The sequence below is a fragment of the Staurois parvus genome, unplaced genomic scaffold (genome assembly GCF_062004578.1).
Source record: "Staurois parvus isolate SC_StPar_1 unplaced genomic scaffold, SC_StPar_1.0 ptg000086l, whole genome shotgun sequence".
In the NCBI taxonomy this organism is placed as follows: domain Eukaryota; kingdom Metazoa; phylum Chordata; class Amphibia; order Anura; family Ranidae; genus Staurois; species Staurois parvus.
Window position 1 is genome coordinate 14504403 of NW_028317882.1, and position 21714 is coordinate 14526116.

The window sequence follows — 21714 nt, forward strand, 5'->3', positions numbered from 1 at the left end:
AATGCACAAGAAAACCTCCAGCCATCCATCAACAAGGAGATCATAACGCGTTTCACATTAAGGCTTTCTTGTTGATGGATGGTGGTTGATGCCTTTTTATGTGGAGGATAAACCACCATTTGATCAGCAGCTCTGTGGATCCATTTGTTTTACTTTGAAATATTGTTAGGCTACACAGCAAAGTTATTGAATGTGGAGAATTTGCAAGACTTGAGTTATAACTACTAGAATTGGACCAAAAACCCTAATACTCCTTGTATGCCCTGGTGCCCTGATCTAAACAGTTAGTTGCTTGTTAGTGAAAAGCTCTGGAATAACTGAAAACCGAGCTGTTTTAAAATGTCAGCAGCCGATGAAACTACTAAATAAAACCAAGTAAGAATTTTGCTGACAATGGGTGCTGCTTAACAAAGTTCAGTAACATTGAGACCTTTTGGCACAGATTGTCTGCACTTTGTAATTTAGTACCAAAATTTGTGTTTTTTTTTTCATGGCAAAGATTTGTTTTTGTACGTTACATTTTTTCATAACCATTGTATTATCATTGCTAGTATTAGCAATATGCGATCATTTTTGTGGCATCATTACATTTTCCACCATAAAGTTAATAGAGATTAGGACCCCTGTCAGGTTTTTATTTCTGGCTGTGTCCCTGTTAGGGAGATTCACCCTCTCTATTTGTCCTGCTGACTCTTAGCATTGAAAGTAAAAGAAAATCCCAAAAGTTGGGTTGTCACCAGAATAGGAATAGAGGAAATGTCTTCCAAGGGGGACACTAGTGACCCTGGTGACAACATGGGATTCCCTAATTTTGGAGGGATTTTGACTCACGCCCTGTTTTGGCTATGAGCAGGAAATGAAGGGCAATCCCCCAGTGGCACACAGATTGCAAAACAAACTTGACAGGAGTCATAACCCTTTTAGTTTTTTGGGGTTTTATTCAAGATGTGCAAAAAGAGATCACACAAACACTTATATGTATAACATTTAATGAAGTAATGACATATACAGATAACAAATGTAATAATATTAGAAAATGTAACAAGAATACCTAGCTATAGATGCCTTTTCGTAAAAGAGTCTCTCCCGCTTCTGTTGCGGCTTGGCACAATGATCAGACACGGAGCGTGCAATAAGCAGCCCTGAGACAAGACTGACTATTCCAAGTTTTGGCTGTAGTATATACAGGATTAGTTGGTACCAATTGTAAGTAACATTACCTTTTAGGGAGATAGCATACATTACTGAAGGGGTTAACATTCCTCTAGTGCAAAGTCAGCTAAGGTAATCAGGCTTAGAATTCATTCTTAGATATTGTCAGCCAATATTAATAAGGAAATGTGAAATATCAGAAAGTAATGCCTCCAACTGTACGTAAAGGCAACATCTCAACTGTGGAGGGAAAGCACCTAATTACACCCACCGGTCACTTTAGTAGGTACACCTGTTCAATTGCTTGGTAACACAAATTGCTAATCAGCCAATCACATGGCAGAAACTCAATGCATTCAGGCACCTAGATGTGGTGAAGACGACTTGCTGAAGTTGAAACTAAGCATCAGAATGGGGAAGAAAGGGGATTTAAGTGACTTTGAGCTTGGCCTGGTTGTTGGTGCTAGACGGGCTAGTCCAAGCATTTCAAAAACTGCTGATCTACGGGGATTTTCACGCACAACCATCTCTAGGGTTTACAGAGAATGGTCCAGAAAAAAAAACTATCCAGTGAGCAGCAGTTGTGTGGATAAAAATGCCTTGTTGATTTCAGAGGTCAGAGGAGAATGGGCAGACTGGTTTGAGATGATAGAAAGGCAACAGTAACTCATTTCAATATGGACCAAAATCTGTGAATGTTTCCAATACCTTGTTGAATCTATGCCATGAATAATTAAGGCAGTTCTGATGGCAAAAGGGGATCCAAACTGGTACTATTATTAATATACAGGATTTATATAGTGCCAACAGTTTGCTCAGCGCAAACAGTTTGCTAGCAAGGTGTACCTAATAAAGTGGCCAGTGAGTGTTTAATAAACAAAAGATTAATCAATGTGTTCTGCATCCTTCTGGCCCCCAGTTGAGTTTATTTCAAAAGGGAAATAGGGGATCTAAAGTGTATCTACCTCCTCTTTCAAAAGACCTACTGGTGGAGGGGGGCAGGTGGCTGGAGTATCAACATTAGCAAATGCAGGCTGCATTCTTTTCAGTGAAAAGTGTAAAGCACTTGCATGTACTGAATCATATGGCTCAATAATCTCTTCTTGGCCCCCTGATCCCACTCCTAGCAAGTGCTTCCTTCAAATATTTCATAGGATTCCAGGCAAGATCGAACTCCCCACTCCACAATCACATCTCACCTCCACTAAAGCAACCAAAGAAAGTGCTGTGCCTAGCGCAAAATATGTCCGAATAGAACTTGTTCCTTCTGGCTAATAAAAGAAGAATATTATTTTGCTTCTTGGTGTGTGGCTGTTTTGTTGCTGGTATGATTCATAGTGGAAAATTGCTTTAAAAGATCTGAGAGAATCTAGACCTCACTCTAGGTTAGTTTGTTGTCAGTAATGTTTTTTTTTTTCTATCAACAATGTCTCTAGAATTCCCTGAAATAATCAGATTAATAATAGAAGACGATGCCAACCTGCAAACCAGAGGACATGTACTGGATAGAAGGCTCTCAGAGAGAAAATGGACTAGAGCACTTCTACACTCTGGGTCAGGAGCTTGGAAGGTACTAAACAAAAACAGAATTATTACTTTAATTGTATTTTGTATTCAGACCAATAGATGTAATTACCTTTGTAGTGTTTAGGGGAAAGGGAGATTTGTTGGATCCATACAAGTAGAAGGAAGAACAAAAATACTAATCATAGAAGTTTTTTTTTTAAATTGCACTGTTGTCAATAAAGGTCATTGTTCAACAGTGTAAACGGTAGTGAGCACCTTTGATGTATTTCTTCTTTAGTCTGTATAGGACTTATATATTAAGTCATGCATAAAATTAGGATCTGAGTAAATATAGTCTTCAAAAATGTTAGGGACAGTTAGGTAACCATCTACAAGCTGAAGGCCACATGAGTGATTCTCTGATTCAGACCCCCTCACATGCTCTCTCTCTGCTGATGCAGTAGCTCTGAGCTGAAAAAAATAAAAAAAGTGAACTAACACTGTAATAATTCAATACAGATCAGAGGGCCCTGCTTTTTTTCTGCAAATGCAAACTCACTCAAACTACTGGAAATGTGCACAACCTTTAAAATAGACCTCTAGATTATAGGAGGTCAGATACCGCTTTGATCATATAAATACTGTATATCCAAACTGATACTCTGCTTTCTATATGTCATGCCTTCTACTCTGCAGTAAACGCATTTTAACAATAATATTGTTACATAGTATTTTATAGGAACGTTTCTGAACACTACTCAAAAGCTTCTAATACACATTGTGCAGTGCTATCATGAAAATATGAAACAACAATCAATACAATATATATATATAAATATACAGTCAGGTCCATAAATATTGGGACATCGACACAATTCTAACATTTTTGGCTCTATACACCACCACAATGGATTTGAAATGTCCATCACCTGACCTGAATCTGATTGAGCATGCATTTCACTTGCTGAAGACAAAACTGAAGGGAAAATGCCCCAAGAACAAGCAGGAACTGAAGACAGTTGCAGTAGAGGCCTGGCAGAGCATCACCAGGGATGAAACCCAGCGTCTGGTGATGTCTATGCGTTCCAGACTTCAGGCTGTAATTGACTGCAAAGGATTTGCAACCAAGTATTAAAAAGTGAAAGTTTGATTTATGATTATTATTCTGTCCCATTACTTTTGGTCCCTTACAAAGTGGGAGGCACATATGCAAACTGTTGTAATTCCTACACCGTTCACCTGATTTGGATGTAAATACCCTCAAATTAAAGCTGACAGTCTGCAGTTAAAGCACATCTTGTTCGTTTCATTTCAAATCCATTGTGGTGGTGTATAGAGCCAAAAATGTTAGAATTGTGTTGATGTCCCAATATTTATGGACCTGACTGTATATATATATATATATACATACACACAGTATCTCACAGAAGTGAGTCCACCCCTCACATTTTTGTAAATATTTTATTATATATTTTCATGTGACAACACTGAAGAAATGACACTTTGTTACAATGTAAAGTAGTGAGTGTACAGCTTGTATAACAGTGTAAATTTGCTGTCCCCTCAAAATAACTCAACACACAGCCATTAACGTCTAAACCGCTGGCAACAAAAGTGAGTACACCCTTAAGCGAAAAAGTCCAAATTGGGCCCAATTAGCCTTTTTTCCTCCTTGGTGTCATGTGACTCGTTAATGTTACAAGGTCTCAGGTGCAAATGGGGAGCAGCTGTGTTAAATTTGTGAGCGGTGTACTCATTTCTGTGAGATACTGTATATATACACACACTACATTGCCAAAAGTATTGGGACACCCCTCCAAATCATTGGATTCAGGTGTTTCAATCACCTCCATGGCCACAGGTATATAAAATCAAGCACCTAGGCATGCAGACTGCTTCTACAAACATTTGTGAAAGAATGGGTCACTCTCAGAAGCCAGAAGCTCGGTGAATTCAAGGGTAGTACTGTGATAGGTTGCCACTTGTGCAATAAGTCCATCTGTAAAAATTCCTTGCTACTAAACATTCCACGGTCAACTGTTAGTGGTATTGTAACAAAGTGGAAGCAACCGGGAACAACAGCAACTCAGCCACGAAAAATGACAGAGCGGGGTCAGCACACACTTAAATGCACAGTGCGCAGAGGTTGCCAACTGTCTGCAGAGTCAATAGCTAAAGACCTACAAACTTCATGGAGCCTTCAGATTAGCACAACAACAGTGCATAGAGAGCTTCATGGAATGGGTTTCCATGGCCAAGCAGCTGCATCCAAGCCTTACATCACCAAGTGCAATGCATCTGTAATGCAAAGTGTCGGATGCAGTGGTGTAAAGCGCAGCGCCACTGGACTCTAGAGCAGTGGTGGCGTGTTCTCTGGAGTGACAAATCATGCTTCTCTGTCTAGCAATCTGATGGACGTGTCTGGGTTTGGCGGTTGCCAGGAGAACAGTACTTGCCTGACTGCATTGAGCCAAGTGTTATGTTTGGTGGAGAGGGGATTATGGTGTGGGGTTGTTTTTCAGGGGTTGGACAATTTCATGCTCCCAACTTTGTGGGAACAGTTTGGGGATGGCCCTTTCCTGTTCCAACATGACTGCGCACCAGTGCACAAAGCAAGGTCCATAAAGACAAGGATGAGCGAGTATGGGGTGGAGGAACTTGACTGGCCTGCACAGAGTCCTGACCTCAACCCGATAGAACACCTTTGGAATTAATTCCAGTGGAAACTGCGAGCCAGGCCTTCTCGTCCGACATCAGTGTCTTACTTCAAAAATGCGTTTTTGGAAGAATGGCCAAACATTCCCATAGACAAACTCCTAAACTTTGTGGACAGCCTTCCCAGAAGAAGTTGAAGCTGTTATAGCTGCAAAGGGTGGACCAACAACTCAATATTGAACCCTACAGACTAAGACTGGGATGCCATTAAAGTTCATATGATTGTGAAGGCAGGTGTCCCAATACTTGTGGAAATTTAGTGTATATGTAATATGCCTATCCCACAATGAGGACCTCTAGATGAATTATGAGGTCTTTTATCACTTAAAATTTATGCAGCTTTTCTCACAACCGTGCAATCCCAGATTCAGCGTGGAAATCTCAACACTTGAGGTCTAATAGTGATCATAAAACCTCAACACATAATAAACACATAGTGCTCACTTCTTTACACTCTTTATTTATACTCCAAGGGTTAAAATACAAAATAACCTGTCTCAGCACTTTATCTCAGTCAGAGGAACATTCCTATTGTTCACTAGTCTCTACAGCAGGACCTCTCCTCCCAGATGTTAGCAAAAGTGAACCAGTCTCTTCACACACTAGCATGGAGCTAAAGGCTGTTGTAGGCTGCTTCAAACTGAGCTGCAAACCAGTGGGAATGATAACAGTGAGTAAAATGAACGAAAATTCAATAAATTCAAAGTTGTAGACACAGCACCTGGAGGTATTGAACTACACCTGGCTTCTCTCGACCCAAGATAATGAGGAGTGCTTCTGGTTATCTTGCACTGTACTCAAGCTGTCCCCTAGGTCCTAGACATGTGCAGTATTGCACTGTCTTATCTAATACATTGGTATGGTAGGTACTCACTCAGTTCCTTTAAATTGCTCCTTGAGTCCAGAGAGCTGCTGCATGGGCCTTGCTGCGGTACAGGCTGATTCTGGCTTGGAGTTTCCAGCTAAGCCTAGCTAGGACTATAGCTGAGTGAAGTCCTTGAGCCGTATTTTCCTCTGTCTCTCTCCTGCTGCTCTTTCTCTTCCTTCCACCGCAGGGGGAAGATCCCCCTAGCACAGAGGGTCCCTTCAGATGACTGGAACCCAGATTCTGCATTCAGATTGCCAGGCTTCTGAGTATTTGAGTTGTTTCAACTGCCTCCCCAGGGCTTGGTGGAAACCCCATATAAATTTAGGATGCAGCCTCTGTTGCTTCGCCCACTAGATTCTGGAACTATCCAGAAAGTTCCAGAAGACGGGGAAAAAACAAGACCACAGCCTGTAAAGCTCTGCACAGCCTTCCTAACCAATTATCCCTTGTTCCTTGGCTACAGAGAAGCTAAACTAAATATACTTTTTCTATCAGCAATCTAGGAGAATGTTACATGATGTATGTCAAACTAAACATGCCTTAAAGTTTATATCAGGCCCAAAAAAAACAAGTGCACATACCCCCATGTTTTACCCTTAAGAATGCTGCAAGTACAGAAGAATACCTGTTGATCTGTCAGAAATCTGGCAGTGCCTTTTCTGCATGGAAAGCCCAACCAGCATTGTCAACTTTGCCTGCTAAAATGCAGAATTCCACCTATCCCCCACCCCACTCTTTCTTATACTACATGCATACAATGATTCATTTTCAATTAAACAATGCTGCTTTAACTCTTGAGAGCACTGCGTGTAGGCTCTTAGATGTAGTCCTGGGGGCTTGGCTACATCAACACTTCAAGAATTTTTCAATCCTGGTTGTGATGTTATCGGGAGTGATATAAGCTTTTTCTGTCTACAGAGACAAGGCTAAAGGATAAAATGCTGGGACAAGCTTTAGAAGGGAAGTGGAAGGTTTGGGGATACATTTGTGTAATGCCTCAACCTTATGAACTAGAAAGCACAAACGTATTCACTAGAAAAGTGAATTTTATAACAATGAAAAGCATTATTTAGCAGGTGAATTAGAATATACAAATGATTAAAGAAATATAAAGCAGTTGAGTCACATTTAAAACAGATCTTAGCATTCATACAAGGCCATTCAAGTAATGAATGTCTAGGACAGAGACTAATATTCGTATGATCCATAAACAAATTACACAGAAAACATTTCATTCATTGTGTGTAGTGTGTGTAGTACTTCGAGTTACAGCAGAATGCCCCAGAGACATTCATAAACCTGTTTGCTAGATCGGTGTGGAATCCCCACGACATCTGTCTCTGAAAAGCAAGCCCTTCAGATTAACTGTTCAGTGGCTGGATGTAGTAAGCTAGGAGTTTCAAGCACAGAGACAATTTCAAAATTCATAGACAAACGCAAATAGCATTTGTACTATATGTTGCCAAATGTGGTATCTAATTAAACCATCAAGTTTGAGATAGGAAGCAGTGCGGGTATTAAAAAGTCATTTGCAATTTAAATATTATAGTTATGGCTTGTGGTGGGCTAAAACACATGCTGACTTCTTACAGCAATATGGGACTCTAGCATCTTGGGTTAAAGGGTCAGTGTAGTAAACTGTTCTACATACAGGCAGTGCCGGTCTCTTCTAGAAGCAACTTGCCTTCTGCACATACTGAACATACTGAACACAGGGGGTCACTAGCTTGCCACCTCCACTATTTAGAGCAGCCTTTTTCAACCAGTGTGCCTTCAGGTTTTTTCAGGGGTGCCTTGGCAAAATGCTTAAAAATTGGCCACAAATTTTATGCAAGCCAACAGGAGGATCAAACCTTCCTTTTAGTTACACAAAGCCACAGGTTTTTTTTTTCTAGCCATCAGTGTTGAAACAACCACTGATGTCATCAGTTGATGTCAGGTGCCTGAACAACATCCTTGCTTCCCGTCTTCGTTAGCACTGGGGTAACATTAGCTGAATAGGGGAGAGAAGCTTAAGGAGAAGACAAACATTGGAATCCTAGTCAGTACCAGTGTTCAAAGGTGTTTTTGCTTTGGAAGATCAAATCACCTCTAACGTTAGGTGTCCTACATGTGTGCATGTTGCTGCGTTCTGTAAAATTATAGATTAGTTTATACATTTTAGAATGGGGTGCCATGAGATTTTTCACAACCTTGACTGAAAAAGGTTCAGAAACACTAATTTAGAGAACATCTTAGAGAACTATTTAGAGACTGTACAGGTCGCTACAGTGAATTTCTGCATCCCAAGTGGCCCTTTGGATGTAAGATAGAAGGAATTAGATGTAACCAAGCTAAATGCTGTTTATCTTGTGGAATTTGGGGAGAAGTTGTTTTCTACATATTTATGCTGCTGATGTGTGCCTTTATAGCCTGGCTGCATGTATGATCTTCAGTCAGCATGTGTTTTTTCACAGGACATATTTCCAAAGTTATTCTGGTCACAGTTGATTTTTTGCAGCCTGTCCACATGCACTACACTGATATCTGTCTGCAAGAGCTTTTCAGAGAGCATATTTCTTAATTGCCATTGGCTGCAATATTTTAAAGGCCCTTTATTAAAAAAAAAGTGCATATTCCTGGGTAATGTATATCAGCATATACCGTAAATGTATTTGTTTAATTTGCATGAGACAGGATGATTTACAGGAAGGATAATGAAGACAAAAGCGTAGTTTTGTCACCCCATAACACAAAGTGCCAAACATAGATCAATATATCAGTATCATCAGGTGTTGAAGCTTACATGAGATTTTAGTGGTTGGGATTACAACACATTTACTGGAGTTCAATTTTTATGTGCCCTGCATGTATGCACAGATCTGTAAATCCAAAAATCCTTTAACCACATGCCTACTGGGCACTTTCACCCCCTTCGTCGCCAAGGCCAATTTTCAGCTTTCAGCACTGTCGCACTTTGATAATTGCGTGGTCATGCAACACTGTACTCAAATGACTTTTTGTTATAATTTTTTTGAGACAGATATTTCTTTTGGTAGTATTTAATCACCACTGGGGTTTTTATTTTTTGCTAAACAAAAAAGACCAAAAATTTAAAAAAAAATTAATTTCTTGCAAAAAAGTAATTTTTCATCTTTTACTTCTTCACTGATGGGCACTGATGAGGTGGCACTGATGGGTGCTGATGAGGCAGCACTGATGGGCACTCATAGGCTGCACTGATGGGCACTGATGAAGTGGTAATGATGAGGAGGCACTGACAAGGCTTTACTGATAGGCAGAACTGATAAGCATTAATAAGCATCATTGATAGGATCCACTGATGGGCACTGACTGGCGGCACTGATCTGCATTGATAGGCAGCACTGATGGGCACTGATGATCAGTGCGCTGATTATCAGTGTAAATGTGCCCATGAGAATTGCCGGTTACCGGCTCTCCTTTCCTCATGCTGACACAGCGCACAAGGAAAAGACTGCCGATGACCGGCAAGTCTGTTTACACAGCTTACCACATAGTGAAGGACCGCTGTGAATGGCACCTTGCTCTGTGATCCGAAGGATACTGCTTGACATGGAGCCTGTTGTGAAAGTAAAAACTTTAATTAGTGTTGATGTAGCATATATATGTAGCACTTCCCCCTTGAGACCCGCTGGTTTTGGATCACCCTAGTTTCCTGCACAGCCAGGCAACATGCATTTTCCGATTGCATCCAGATACAAGAAACAGTCCAGTCCAAGGACTTGGTTTTTTGTGTTTATTATGGAGTTCAACTTGGATACGGTAAAAGGTGGTATGGGGTGCTTCAATTTGGTTGAAAAACAGCAGAATGAGGACAGTTTCCTGGTCTAGCACACTGTAAAAATGACAGACACTTGACTGTATTCCAGCCGGAACCATCACAGTCCTTAGTAGAGTAATCCCCTTCTAGGAGCTTGGTGTCCCCTGAATAGAATGTGACAAGCGCTCTTGGTCCCCCTAGTGCACAGAATACCAGCCCAACTGGCTACAGAATCTGACCCCAGGTCAAGAGATTAAGTAAGCATTAAACTGGCCCCTGAAGACTTGATAAGAACTTGCATCTAGCAGTCTTCTCCCTTTTAGGCCCTGGGGGTGTAGAGGTACTCACACTGTCCTTGTCCTGCAGCTATAGTAGAACTGTTTTCAGGCTTTGCTGGGCTTGTTCTTTTTCCAGGCTTTACAGACTGTCCTTTCCCCATGGACTGCAGGCCCTCCCTTCAATGCTCCATCTTCCACCTGACTCCAGACTCTGACACCTGCTAGCATGGCTCTCTCATATTTATTGGATGGTCTACCACACTACCAGGACCTCGTAGCCTGGGATTGGTCAGACTGCCATGAATATGCAGATTGAGGTCCCCATGCTTTCACCCACTGGCTTCTGGAAGCTTCCATTGGCCTCCAGAACCAGGTGGCGATGATAGAGTCCCAACCTGATGAGTCATCCAGCCTGACTTCACATTCAACTCACAGTACATTCATGCTCACTCACTACCATAAGCCAAAAAATAAATGTACCTCACACTAACCCTACCTAGTGGGAGCTATGTATAAATAAATATATATGCAAACTACACAAACTTGATATAAAGTGAGTATTTTTTTTCTTTTCTCCATTTTATCATGGAACTAAAGTGGCGTTGTTAAATTTCTGTATTTCAGGGGTAGAAATATAGGACAGCAGAGCATTAGTATTACAAGATTCAAAATATTAATCTACATACTGACAAAAGGGATTACATGCTTTATTAGTTGGATTTTCTGCAACATTTCCAGTTATAAGAAGTTTAAAAGCCTCATAGAATGTATCTGTTTATTTAGCGTGCATGTCTCCATTAGACATAAGTCATTATTCATTTAAAATGTAATATATGCATATATTGGTAACATTAGGAATCTATTAGACTACAAGAAAAATAAATAACAAGAAAAGTGTTTGATTGTAATCTGGGTCATAGACCTATTCTGTAGAATTCAATAAACCTTTTTTGACACTTTTCTGGTTGTAGGTCTCTTAAAAACTACCTGCCCCTAATTCAGGCAAGTTTTTGAAACTGTTTCAGTAACAGTACCAACACATGCAACAAATCCAGGTAGTTCCTACTACTGCCACTTTAAGAACTTGTAGCTATGGCCAGATTCAAAAAGATTTACTGCCAGTTTTCAGATTAGGAAACTGGTGATAATTAAGACCACTTCTGGAGTCTGACATTTATGATATAGATATTTCAGATCATAGTCTCATCTCCATAATCCTAGAGGTCCCTAAACCTCGAAATACTAGAATGTGGAGATTTCCCTCCAATTTAGCTAAGAACCTAAACTTTTGTCATACCATTTGATGTGCGTGGGGTGAATATGAGCTCTCTATTAGTGGCCATATAACCAATCCTACTGTGTTTTGGGAGGCAGTAAGGCCTTACTAAGGGACAAAATTGTATCTTACACTATGCAATTAAAAAAAAATTCTCTAGATCAGCACTGAAAGGCTAAAAAGTCCATGCGTATAGCACAAGACAATCGAACAAGATGTTATATCTTACAACATATGCAAGCTTGGCATGAAGCCAAAAGGCAATTTGATCTGTAGACTGATTTGCAAGAATGTATAAAGGGAGAATATGTACTTCAATCCCATAAATTTGGAAATAAATCCGGTAAACTCATAGTTAGGCTCTGTAGAGGCCCTTATCAGCCCACTCATATTGCTGCCTTGAAGGATCCCTCAGGGTTCCTTATGACGTCCCCCTCTGATATCAATAAGATTTTGGCAACCTACTACATCAATTAACTTTCCTTAAATTCAAGTGGTCAATCTACTGCCATCTCATTTTTGGATGGGCTTCACCTACCTCACTTAACTACCTACTAGTTGGAAACTTTAAACTCTCCTATCGCTTTGGAGGACATTACAGCTGCTATTAAAAATCTAGCTAATAACAAGGCTCATCAGTCTGACTGATATTTGAATTTTACAAACTGACTCAAAAATGCATCCCACACACTTTGCTACATGTGGGCCGGGGGGCCCTACCTCCCTACAGGCACCCAGGCTTACATCAAGCTGATATCGAAAAATGGAAAAGATCCAACTTTGCCCAGATCCTACAGACCCATATCCCTAATAAATGCAGATGCCAAAATATTATCTAAAAAAGTAGCCTCCCACCTAGCTAACCTATTACCTTCTGTTATACACCTGAAACAATCAGGCTTTGTTAGAGGTAGATCAGTCACTCTAAACATCTGCAAAGTCCCCCTGGCTCTAGAAGCCCCAAGATCTCATCAGATGGCTGATTTGGCTATTATCACACTAGACGTGGAAAAAGCATTTGATAATGTTAGTTTTCAATGTTAGTTCCTATTTATGAAAACTATAGACTTCGCAGGTCCAATCTTAGATTTTGTTCAAAATATGTACCTTTCCCCTACAGCTTAACTCATCTCCTCGGCCTTTATCTGTGCCCCTATATGACTTCATAAAGGCACCCACCATGGTTACCCTTTGTCCTCCCTGCTATTTATTTTAGCAATTGAACCCCTTTCTAGGTTGATAATTGCTCACTCTGCCATTGAGGATATCACAGTAGGTAGGCAAACTATGCGTATTGCACTTTTCGCAGATGATATACTGATCTTTTCCTCTGTTAACAACCTGTCCGTCTGCGCTGGCCTGCAAATTAATTTCTCTAGAAGTGAAGTTTTACTGTTGAAACTTTTAAATCTAAGAGGTTATCCCCCACATCCCCTTTCTCAGTGGCTACACATTCTATCACCTATCCAGGTATAAAAATAGGATGCAACCTCTCTTCAGTGCACCACTTAAACTACCCACCAATAATATTCAGAATAGAAGGGCAATTGAAAGCATGGATAAAGCTGCCCATCTCTCACTTATTTCAAAATGGTTTCATTTACAAAGTTATTATATCCCTTACAAACAATCCCACTTCTACTTAAACACATAGATATAAGCATTTTTAATAAAGCACTAGTATCATTCCTATGGCATAATAAAAAAGCACGTATTGCTCTTACGAACCAAGGAGCGAATGGGGGAAAGTCTCCCCAATATCAGACTGTACAATCTATCTTGTTTATCAAGGCTAGGAATAGACTGGCCTCTAAATAAATATACTCCAACCATCCCCTGATGCTGATACATCCATTCAACTTGTCAGCCCTACTTCATAGCAAAGTGAGCTCTCTTCCTAAGCATTTTCAACACAAATTACTTATTCAAGACACTTTAGTAGCTTGTAGGGAGCTGTGGAAACAAATTGGCCTTTTTCCTTTCATCTCCAAATATCTTCCAATACATGGTAACCTCATGCTCCTACAAAGTTTGGAATACAAGGCCTTTGCACATTGGATGGCTGCTGGTTTAACCTCTGTGTCATCCCTTTTTCATTCAGACACGCATCTACTGAAATATTTCTTGGAGTTTTCTGCTGAGTTCCACCTTCCATCCCAGAATTTGTCCTACTATCATCCAGTAGTGGTCTATGTCAAAGCCTGCCACAATCTTAAAAAAGATCCCTTCTAGCCATCTGTAGTGTACCAAGAGATTCAGAGAACCTAATATTCCATCTCTGCTCTGTACCCACCACTCAATTTGGCACTCACCAAAGTACGCCTGGATACCTTTGTGAAAGCTTGGAACAGAGAATTCCCGGACCCTGTGCTTTCAGATAAAATGTTTGATTTCTATCACAAAATCTGCAAGATAATTACCAGTGAAGTATGGCGGAAGACCCAATTCAAAACATATTCACTGAACCTTTGTTCTTTTTCAGATTGATAAACGTATCATCCCTGTCTATCTGCCCCTGGTGTGATTCATCTACACTTACACTAGTGCATAATTTCTGGCAATATCCAACTTCTGGGACCAAGTAATGCATTTCATCTTTGGAGTCACGAACCTTAACATTCCTAAAGATTTCATGCTTTCTCTATTTGGGTGTTTCAGCCAGAACTCTTCAACTGATTCTACTCATGTAACACATTTTATATCGTTACCATGTTGATGGCATGATATATTATCGTATCCATATCTTTAAGTACCTGGGTACTGACTATACCCAATACTCTTGTTTTCTTTTGTATTGCCTATTTGAAAACTAAGAAAAATTTAAAAAGGCCACTTTCGAGCTGCTCTACAAAAAGATGCCAGTGCTTAGAATGAGGCATGTCAGCACAAGGCCGTATCCCCAGCTCCATTCAGCTGACTGTAAACCAAGGGACAGAAGATATTGACTGATGTCATTATTTAATTAAGGCAATGCACATATTTGTGTAATGGTGAGTTACATGGGAGAAGGGGAACTTAGAAGTAGCCTCTTCCCATCAAGCTCAACCTACCCAACTCTGTGGCCACAGCACTGTCAATCAAAAACAAGGTGGTCCTGATGGAGAAATAATTTCTCAGTTCTCCAGCAGGCTCCAATCGCCCCACTACAAAACCCCTTGACCATGCACCTGTCTGTGTGACAAGTGTAGTGGCTGGGGAAGGAGCTCGTAATGCTGAGCTGCACTGAAGACAGGATGTCCATTATGGACATTCCAGCCTTGGTGCTGCCACCTTCTAAGACAAAGTCATCTTTCCCTCTCTACTGGCACATTCCCCTCCCCTCTAAAGCACGCGCACATCACCCCCATACTTAAAAGGCCCTCCCTGGATCCCACCGACCTGAACAACCTTAGACCCATCTCCCTACTGCTATTTACATCCAAACTCCTAGAGCGCTTAGTCTATGATCGTCTGAGTTCCCACCTCACTGACAACAACCTCCTTGATCCCCTACAGTCTGGCTTCCGCCCCCTACACTCCACCAAAACTGCCCTACTCAAACTCACCAACGACCTGCTAACCACCAAAGCTAATGGCCACTACTCAGTGCTCCTGCTCCTTGACCTCTCCGCGGCTTTCGACACGGTTGACCACCCCCTCCTCCTCAAAAAACTACACTGTCTTGGCCTCAGAGACTCCGCTCTGTCCTGGCTCTCTTCCTATCTATCGCAGTGCTCCTTCAGTGTTACCTATAACGCTGCCACCTCCTCTTCACTCCCCCTCTCTGTTGGGGTCCCTCAAGGTTCTGTCCTCGGGCCCATTCTCTTCTCCATCTACACCTCCTCCCTTGGCCAATTGATACACTCTCACGGCTTCAACTACCATCTCTACACCGATGACACGCAAATTTATCTCTCTACCCCTCACCTCACCCCTTCAGTCTCCGCCCGTATCACAAGCCTACTGAACGACATATCAGATTGGATGTCACTCCACTTCCTCAAACTAAATCTTTCCAAAACTGAGCTCCTAGTTTTCCCCCCAGCCCATGCCCCCCCCCCCCCTGACTTCTCCATCAAGACAAACAACACCACCATCAGTCCCACCCCGCAAGCCAGAGTACTAGGTGTCATCCTAGACTCAAATCTGTCCTTCCAGCCCCAGGTCCAATCGCTGACAAACTCATGTAGACCTCACCTCCGCAACATCTCCAAAATACATCCGTTCCTAACCCCGGAAACTACTAAGCAACTCATTCACTCCCTTATTATATCACGACTTGACTACTGTAACTCCCTCCTCGTCGGCTTACCTCACTGCATGCTATCCCCGCTTCAGTCTATCCTGAATACTGCGGCCAGACTCATCCACCTTACTAACCACTCCATATCCGCCACCCCCCTCTGCCAATCCCTCCAGTGGCTTCCGATTGCCCAACGGATAAAAGTCAAAATGCTAACATTGACGTACAAAGCTGTTCATAATACTGCCCCAAACTACATCACCGATCTGTTAACCAAATACCACCCAAAACGTACTCTCCGCTCCTCACAAGACCTCCTACTCTCTAGTTCCCTGGTCTCCTCTTCCCATGCCCGTCTCCAGGACTTCTCCAGGGCTTCCCCCATCCTCTGGAACTCCCTACCCCAATCCATCAGACTATCACCTACTCTCCTCACCTTTAGGCGCACTCTGAAAACCCATCTCTTCAGGGAAGCCTACCCCGCCCTCGGCTAATTGCCGATCTCCTCCACTCTTCCTACCACTCCATCCCCCACAGCTATTTCCTCCTGTACCACTATCCCCTCCCTCCTAGATTGTAAGCTCCAAGGAGCAGGGCCCTCGAACCCCTCGTGTATTGAATTGTATTGTTATTGTACTGTCTCACGTACTGTCTCCCATTATAATGTACAGCGCTGAGCAAACTGTTGGCGCTATATAAATACTGTATTATAATAATAATAATAATGTTCCTATTCCCATGAAGTATATGAATCTGTCACAAACACTAACAATTTCAGTGCCTAAGACACTGCGTCCACACCTTTTCCTGCAACCACAACCACTCGCACAGAAATATGTGCTGGATGCTTGAGGTGCCTTTATCCTAATGTCATGCTGCATGCACTGGAAATTGCTCCCGTACTGGGACCTGCACTGCACTTGTGGTTCCTGTATGGGCTGCAATTTATAAAATGCTGCAGGGACCTTTTCTCTACATTTCAGGAGGCATTGCAACCCATTTATCAAAACACAGCTCGCAGAGCTGCATATGTGTGAACCTAGCCTTAATGAGTTCCCCTATAATGTATTTAAAGGAACTTTATTTATGCGTTATGGAGTAAAACATTCAATTATTTTCTTTACAGTTCATGATTTGATTTCACATGGCCTTGGTTGACCCTGTTTGTATACAATTTGGCTTTGAAAATACAGTCAGGTCCATAAATATTGGGACATCGACACAATTCTAACATTTTGGCTCTATACACCACCATAATGGATTTGAAATGAAACGAACAAGTTGTGCTTTAACTGCAGACTGTCAGCTTTAATTTGAGGGTATTTACATCCAAATCAGGTGAACGGTGTAGGAATTACAACAGTTTGCATATGTGCCTCCCACTTGTTAAGGGACCAAAAGTAATGGGACAGAATAATAATCATAAATCAAACTTTCACTTTTTAATACTTGGTTGAAAATCCTTTGCAGTCAATTACAGCCTGAAGTCTGGAACGCATAGACATCACCAGACACTGGGTTTCATCCCTGATGATGCTCTGCCAGGCCTCTACTGCAACTGTCTTCAGTTCCTGCTTGTTCTTGGGGCATTTTCCCTTCAGTTTTGTCTTCAGCAAGTGAAATGCATGCTCAATCGGATTCAGGTCAGGTGATTGACTTGGCCATTGCATAACATTCCACTTCTTTCCCTTAAAAAACTCTTTGGTTGCTTTTGCAGTATGCTTTGAGTCATTGTCCATCTGCACTGTGAAGCGGCGTCCAATGAGTTCTGAAGCATTTGGCTGAATATGCGCAGATAATATTGCCCGAAACATTTTAGAATTCATCCTGCTGCTTTTGTCAGCAGTCACATCATCAATAAATACAAGAGAACCAGTTTCATTGGCAGCCATACATGCCCACGCCATGACACTACCACCACCATGCTTCACTGATGAGGTGGTATGCTTAGGATCATGAGCAGTTCCTTTCCTTCTCCATACTCTTCTCTTCCCATCACTCTGGTACAAGTTGATCTTGGTCTCATCTGTCCATAGGATGTTGTTCCAGACCTGTGAAGGCTTTTTTAGATGTCGTTTGGCAAACTCTAATCTGGCCTTCTTCTTTTTGAGGCTCACCAATGGTTTACATCTTGTGGTGAACCCTCTGTATTCACTCTGGTGAAGTCTTCTCTTGATTGTTGACTTTGACACACATACACCTACCTCCTGGAGAGTGTTCTTGATCTGGCCAACTGTTGTGAAGGGTGTTTTCTTCACCAGGGAAAGAATTCTTCGCTCATCCACCACAGTTGTTTTCCGTGGTCTTCCAGGTCCTTTGGTGTTGCTGAGCTCACCAGTGCGTTCCTACTTTTTAAGAATGTTCCAAACAGTTGTTTTGGCCACGCCTAATGATTTTGCTATCTCTCTGATGGGTTTGTTTTGTTTTTTCAGCCAAATGATGGCTTGCTTCACTGATAGTGACAGCTCTTTGGATTTCATCTTGAGAGTTGACAGCAACAGATTCCAAATGCAAATAGCACACTTGAAATGAACTCTGGACCTTTTATCTGCTCATTGTAATTGGGATAATGAGGGAATAACGCACACCTGGCCATGGAACAGCTGAGAAGCCAATTGTCCCATTACTTTTGGTCCCTTAACAAGTGGGAGGCACATATGCAAGCTATTGTAATTCCTACACCATTCACCTGATTTGGATGTAAATACCCTCAAATTAAAGCTGACAGTCTGCAGTTAAAGCACATCTTGTTCGTTTCATTTCAAATCCTTTATGGTGGTGTATAGAGCCAAAAATGTTAGAATTGTGTCGATGTCCCAATATTTATGGACCTGACTGTATGTAAAATATAGGCCCTGATATTAGTTATGTGGGTAAATTAGTGCAGTGAACACAGTGTGGCACCATAACAGAGGACACGTACAACCTTACAGTACATACAGTACTGTGCAAAAGTTTTAGACAGGTGTGTAGAAGTGCCATAAATCAGGGGTCAGCAACACGTTGATCAGAGGAAACTGATGGGAAGATCGCCAACAGGGCTGTGCCAATGCTTCTCCCAGCCTCCACCTCTCCTTTTAAATAGCAGAGCAGAGTAAGAGGCAAAACAGTGCTGGATGGTAGGCAAGAGCACGGGAGCTGCTTTAGTTAACCTTGCAATTTAACCAGCAGGTGATTGGTTGTTAGGTGGTCCTGGCAACCGATCATCAGCTTGTCAACATGAAAAGTTAACTCTGGCAGCCCCTGCACCCACTCTCCATCCAGCACTGTGATGCCTCTCACTCCTCTCTGATGCACAGCCGGTGTAAGGTAGGAGAGAGCTACCTACACATGGCTGCATGTTCTGAAGAGGGCAAACGTCACTACTTGTGGGGGACAGAAAACACTTCTTTGGGGAGGGGGGGCAGGAAACAGCTATGGGGAGCAGGGGACGCTACTGTGGGAGGGATGCAGAAGACAGTGCTATGACGGGGTCAGAGGACACTACCATGGGGGGGGAGTCAGGGTTCAGAGGATGCTACTATGGAGGAGGAAAGGACACTACTATTGGGGGGCAGAGGACACTACTGTGGGGGGGAATGGCAGAAGACACTGCAATGGGGGGGGCAGAGGGCACTACAGTGGGGAGGGCAGAGGACACTGCTTTTGGGGATGGCACAAGACACTGCTATGGGGTGAAGAGGACACTACTGTGTGTGTGTACGTGTGTGTATGTGGGGGGGGGGGGGAGCAGAGGACACCTCTGTGTAGGCGAGGCAGAGGACACTACCATGTGTGGGGGGCAGAGGACACTACTGTGGGGGGGTTAGAGGGCACTTGTCAGGGTTCCAGGTATAACCAGCGGTGTGTGGACTGACACAGGGAAACGCAGGCTTCAGGAGTGATGTTAAAGAATATAATTTATTAGGAACTACACAAGTATACAACGCACAGTACAACAAAACCAAACCTCCAACTAATGTCAGTATGTTCAGGAACACAGACAGGCGTAGTCAGGCTGGAGAGGTAGAGTGGTCAGGCAGGCCGGGTCAGGAACAATCGGGCAGACAAGGTACAAACAGAGCAGGCAGGAGAAAGGTCAGGAATAGCCGAGGTCAGTGCAGGCGGAGTTCAATCAGTGTCAGAGTCAAGCAGGGGAAACAGGCAGGCAGGCAGACGACAGGACCAGGTACAGAGGCTCATGGGAAACAAACACCAAGGCACTGACTGCAGGCCTGGCCATTGCTTAAATACACCTCCTGCAATCAGCCTCAGGTGATGGCTTGATTGCAGGAGTGCGATTCTGGCTGCTGAGAGCACCCGCTGGCCAGCACTGGTACTGCAGCCCACAATACAGGTGAGCCCCAGCACCACCTGTGCTGAGCCTATTCCTGACAGCACTACTGTGTGTGGGGGGAAGGGAACAAATGTGTGTGGGGGGGTAGAGGACACTACAGTGAGGGGGAAGAGTACATTACTGGAGGGGGTGATGTAAAAGGTGCAGAGGACACTACTTTGGGGGGGGGGGGTCAGAGGATACTACTGTGGGGGGGAGTAATTTGAAGTGGGGCAGAGGACACTTCTGTGACACACTATGTGTTCTTCATACTGTCTTTTTATTGGGGGCTTGTTTTAACCCCCCCTGGGGATCTTTGACTTCATGTGGTGGCCAAATCTAGAGGGGTGCTCCCCCAAATTTCAGTTATGCCCGTCCCCCCCAGGTTGCTGTTGATACTGTGCTCTGAGCTCCTCCTCCCTGCACTGCCATACCGGGTTCCCTAGGTCCTACCAGACACAGCCTTCTCACACCTTTCCCGTGAACCATCACAAAGGCAGGTTCTGCAGCTGCACTATTCACAGGCTGAACTCCGCTCTTATTGTGGGTTGTTGCTCCACTCATCAGCTATCGGCTATATGGGATGGAGAAGCTCTGCTAAGTGTGCTGAAATGGAAGGACAGGGCTAGGGTTATTTTGGTTGGACTCATGACTATATTTACAGAAATGCACCCAAGTCAGTTTTTCCTGCTACACTTTTTCCTGCCTATGACAGCATTAACCCTATTCCGTAAATATCACCTGCCGCCCTACCCGCAATAACAGCAGCTGCAAATGCAGCAGCTGGGATCTGCTTTCCTGGGCTGCAATGTGTAGTGTGTATACACATCAGGCTCCTCCTTCAGCATTCTGCCTTGACCGGAGGATTGTCAAACTCCTTTCTCTCCTACTTTTCCTGCTATACACGGCCCTGGAAACAGATGAATTAAAGCAGACAACCCCTTTCTCTACATTCCCTTTATTGCAGGTAAACATACACTGGGCTAGTGTGCTGTGCAAACCCTGTCATGACCTCTTTGTACTGTGCATACAAAAGGGTTCATAGGGGACACTAAAGAAACAAAGAAACTATCTATACCTTTTTGGTATAAAAATACTAGTATTAGGGCTCATACACATGTGATGTGCTTCCTGAAGAACAAGCAACATTGAGTCACTTTTTAGGGGGCAGTTGACAGGCAATGAATGGACTTTGGAGACAGAAAGTGGGGGACAAGGGTTGGGCTGGACATTGGAGAAACAAAAATGGGGGTGAACGGGACTAAAATTTGGGAAAACAGGAAAATTGGGGGGGCTAAACATTGAAAATACAGAAACGTGAAGGTGGGCTGGAATATGTGGGGATAAAGAAATGGCCAGTAGACTTTAGAAAGAAAAAAAAAAGACGTGCAGGGATGGCAGGACTATGGAGAGACAGAAAATTAGGGGGGTTGGACTTTGGAGGGACAGAAAAACAGGGAGAAGGGGGCTGAAATTTCACAGAAAGGTGGGGGAGGGCTATACTTTGCAGAGACAAAAAATGGGAGAAAGAGGGAGCTAGATTTTCAGGAGATAGAAAAACAGTGGGCTGGACTTTGGAGTGAGAGAAAAAAGGAGGATGG

General features: G+C 42.8%; 1 protein-coding gene across 1 annotated transcript in view; it reads left to right on the forward strand.

The window, feature by feature from the left end:
• The window catches only part of LOC149468551 (calcium/calmodulin-dependent protein kinase type IV-like), a 106338-nt gene that overhangs the window by 2032 nt on the left and 82592 nt on the right, over positions 1-21714 (forward strand). The window contains exon 2 of the mRNA XM_089670095.1: positions 2589-2722. Coding sequence (XP_089526221.1) covers positions 2625-2722 — 98 coding nt within the window. The 5' untranslated portion in view covers positions 2589-2624. The remainder of the gene's footprint in view (positions 1-2588; positions 2723-21714) is intronic.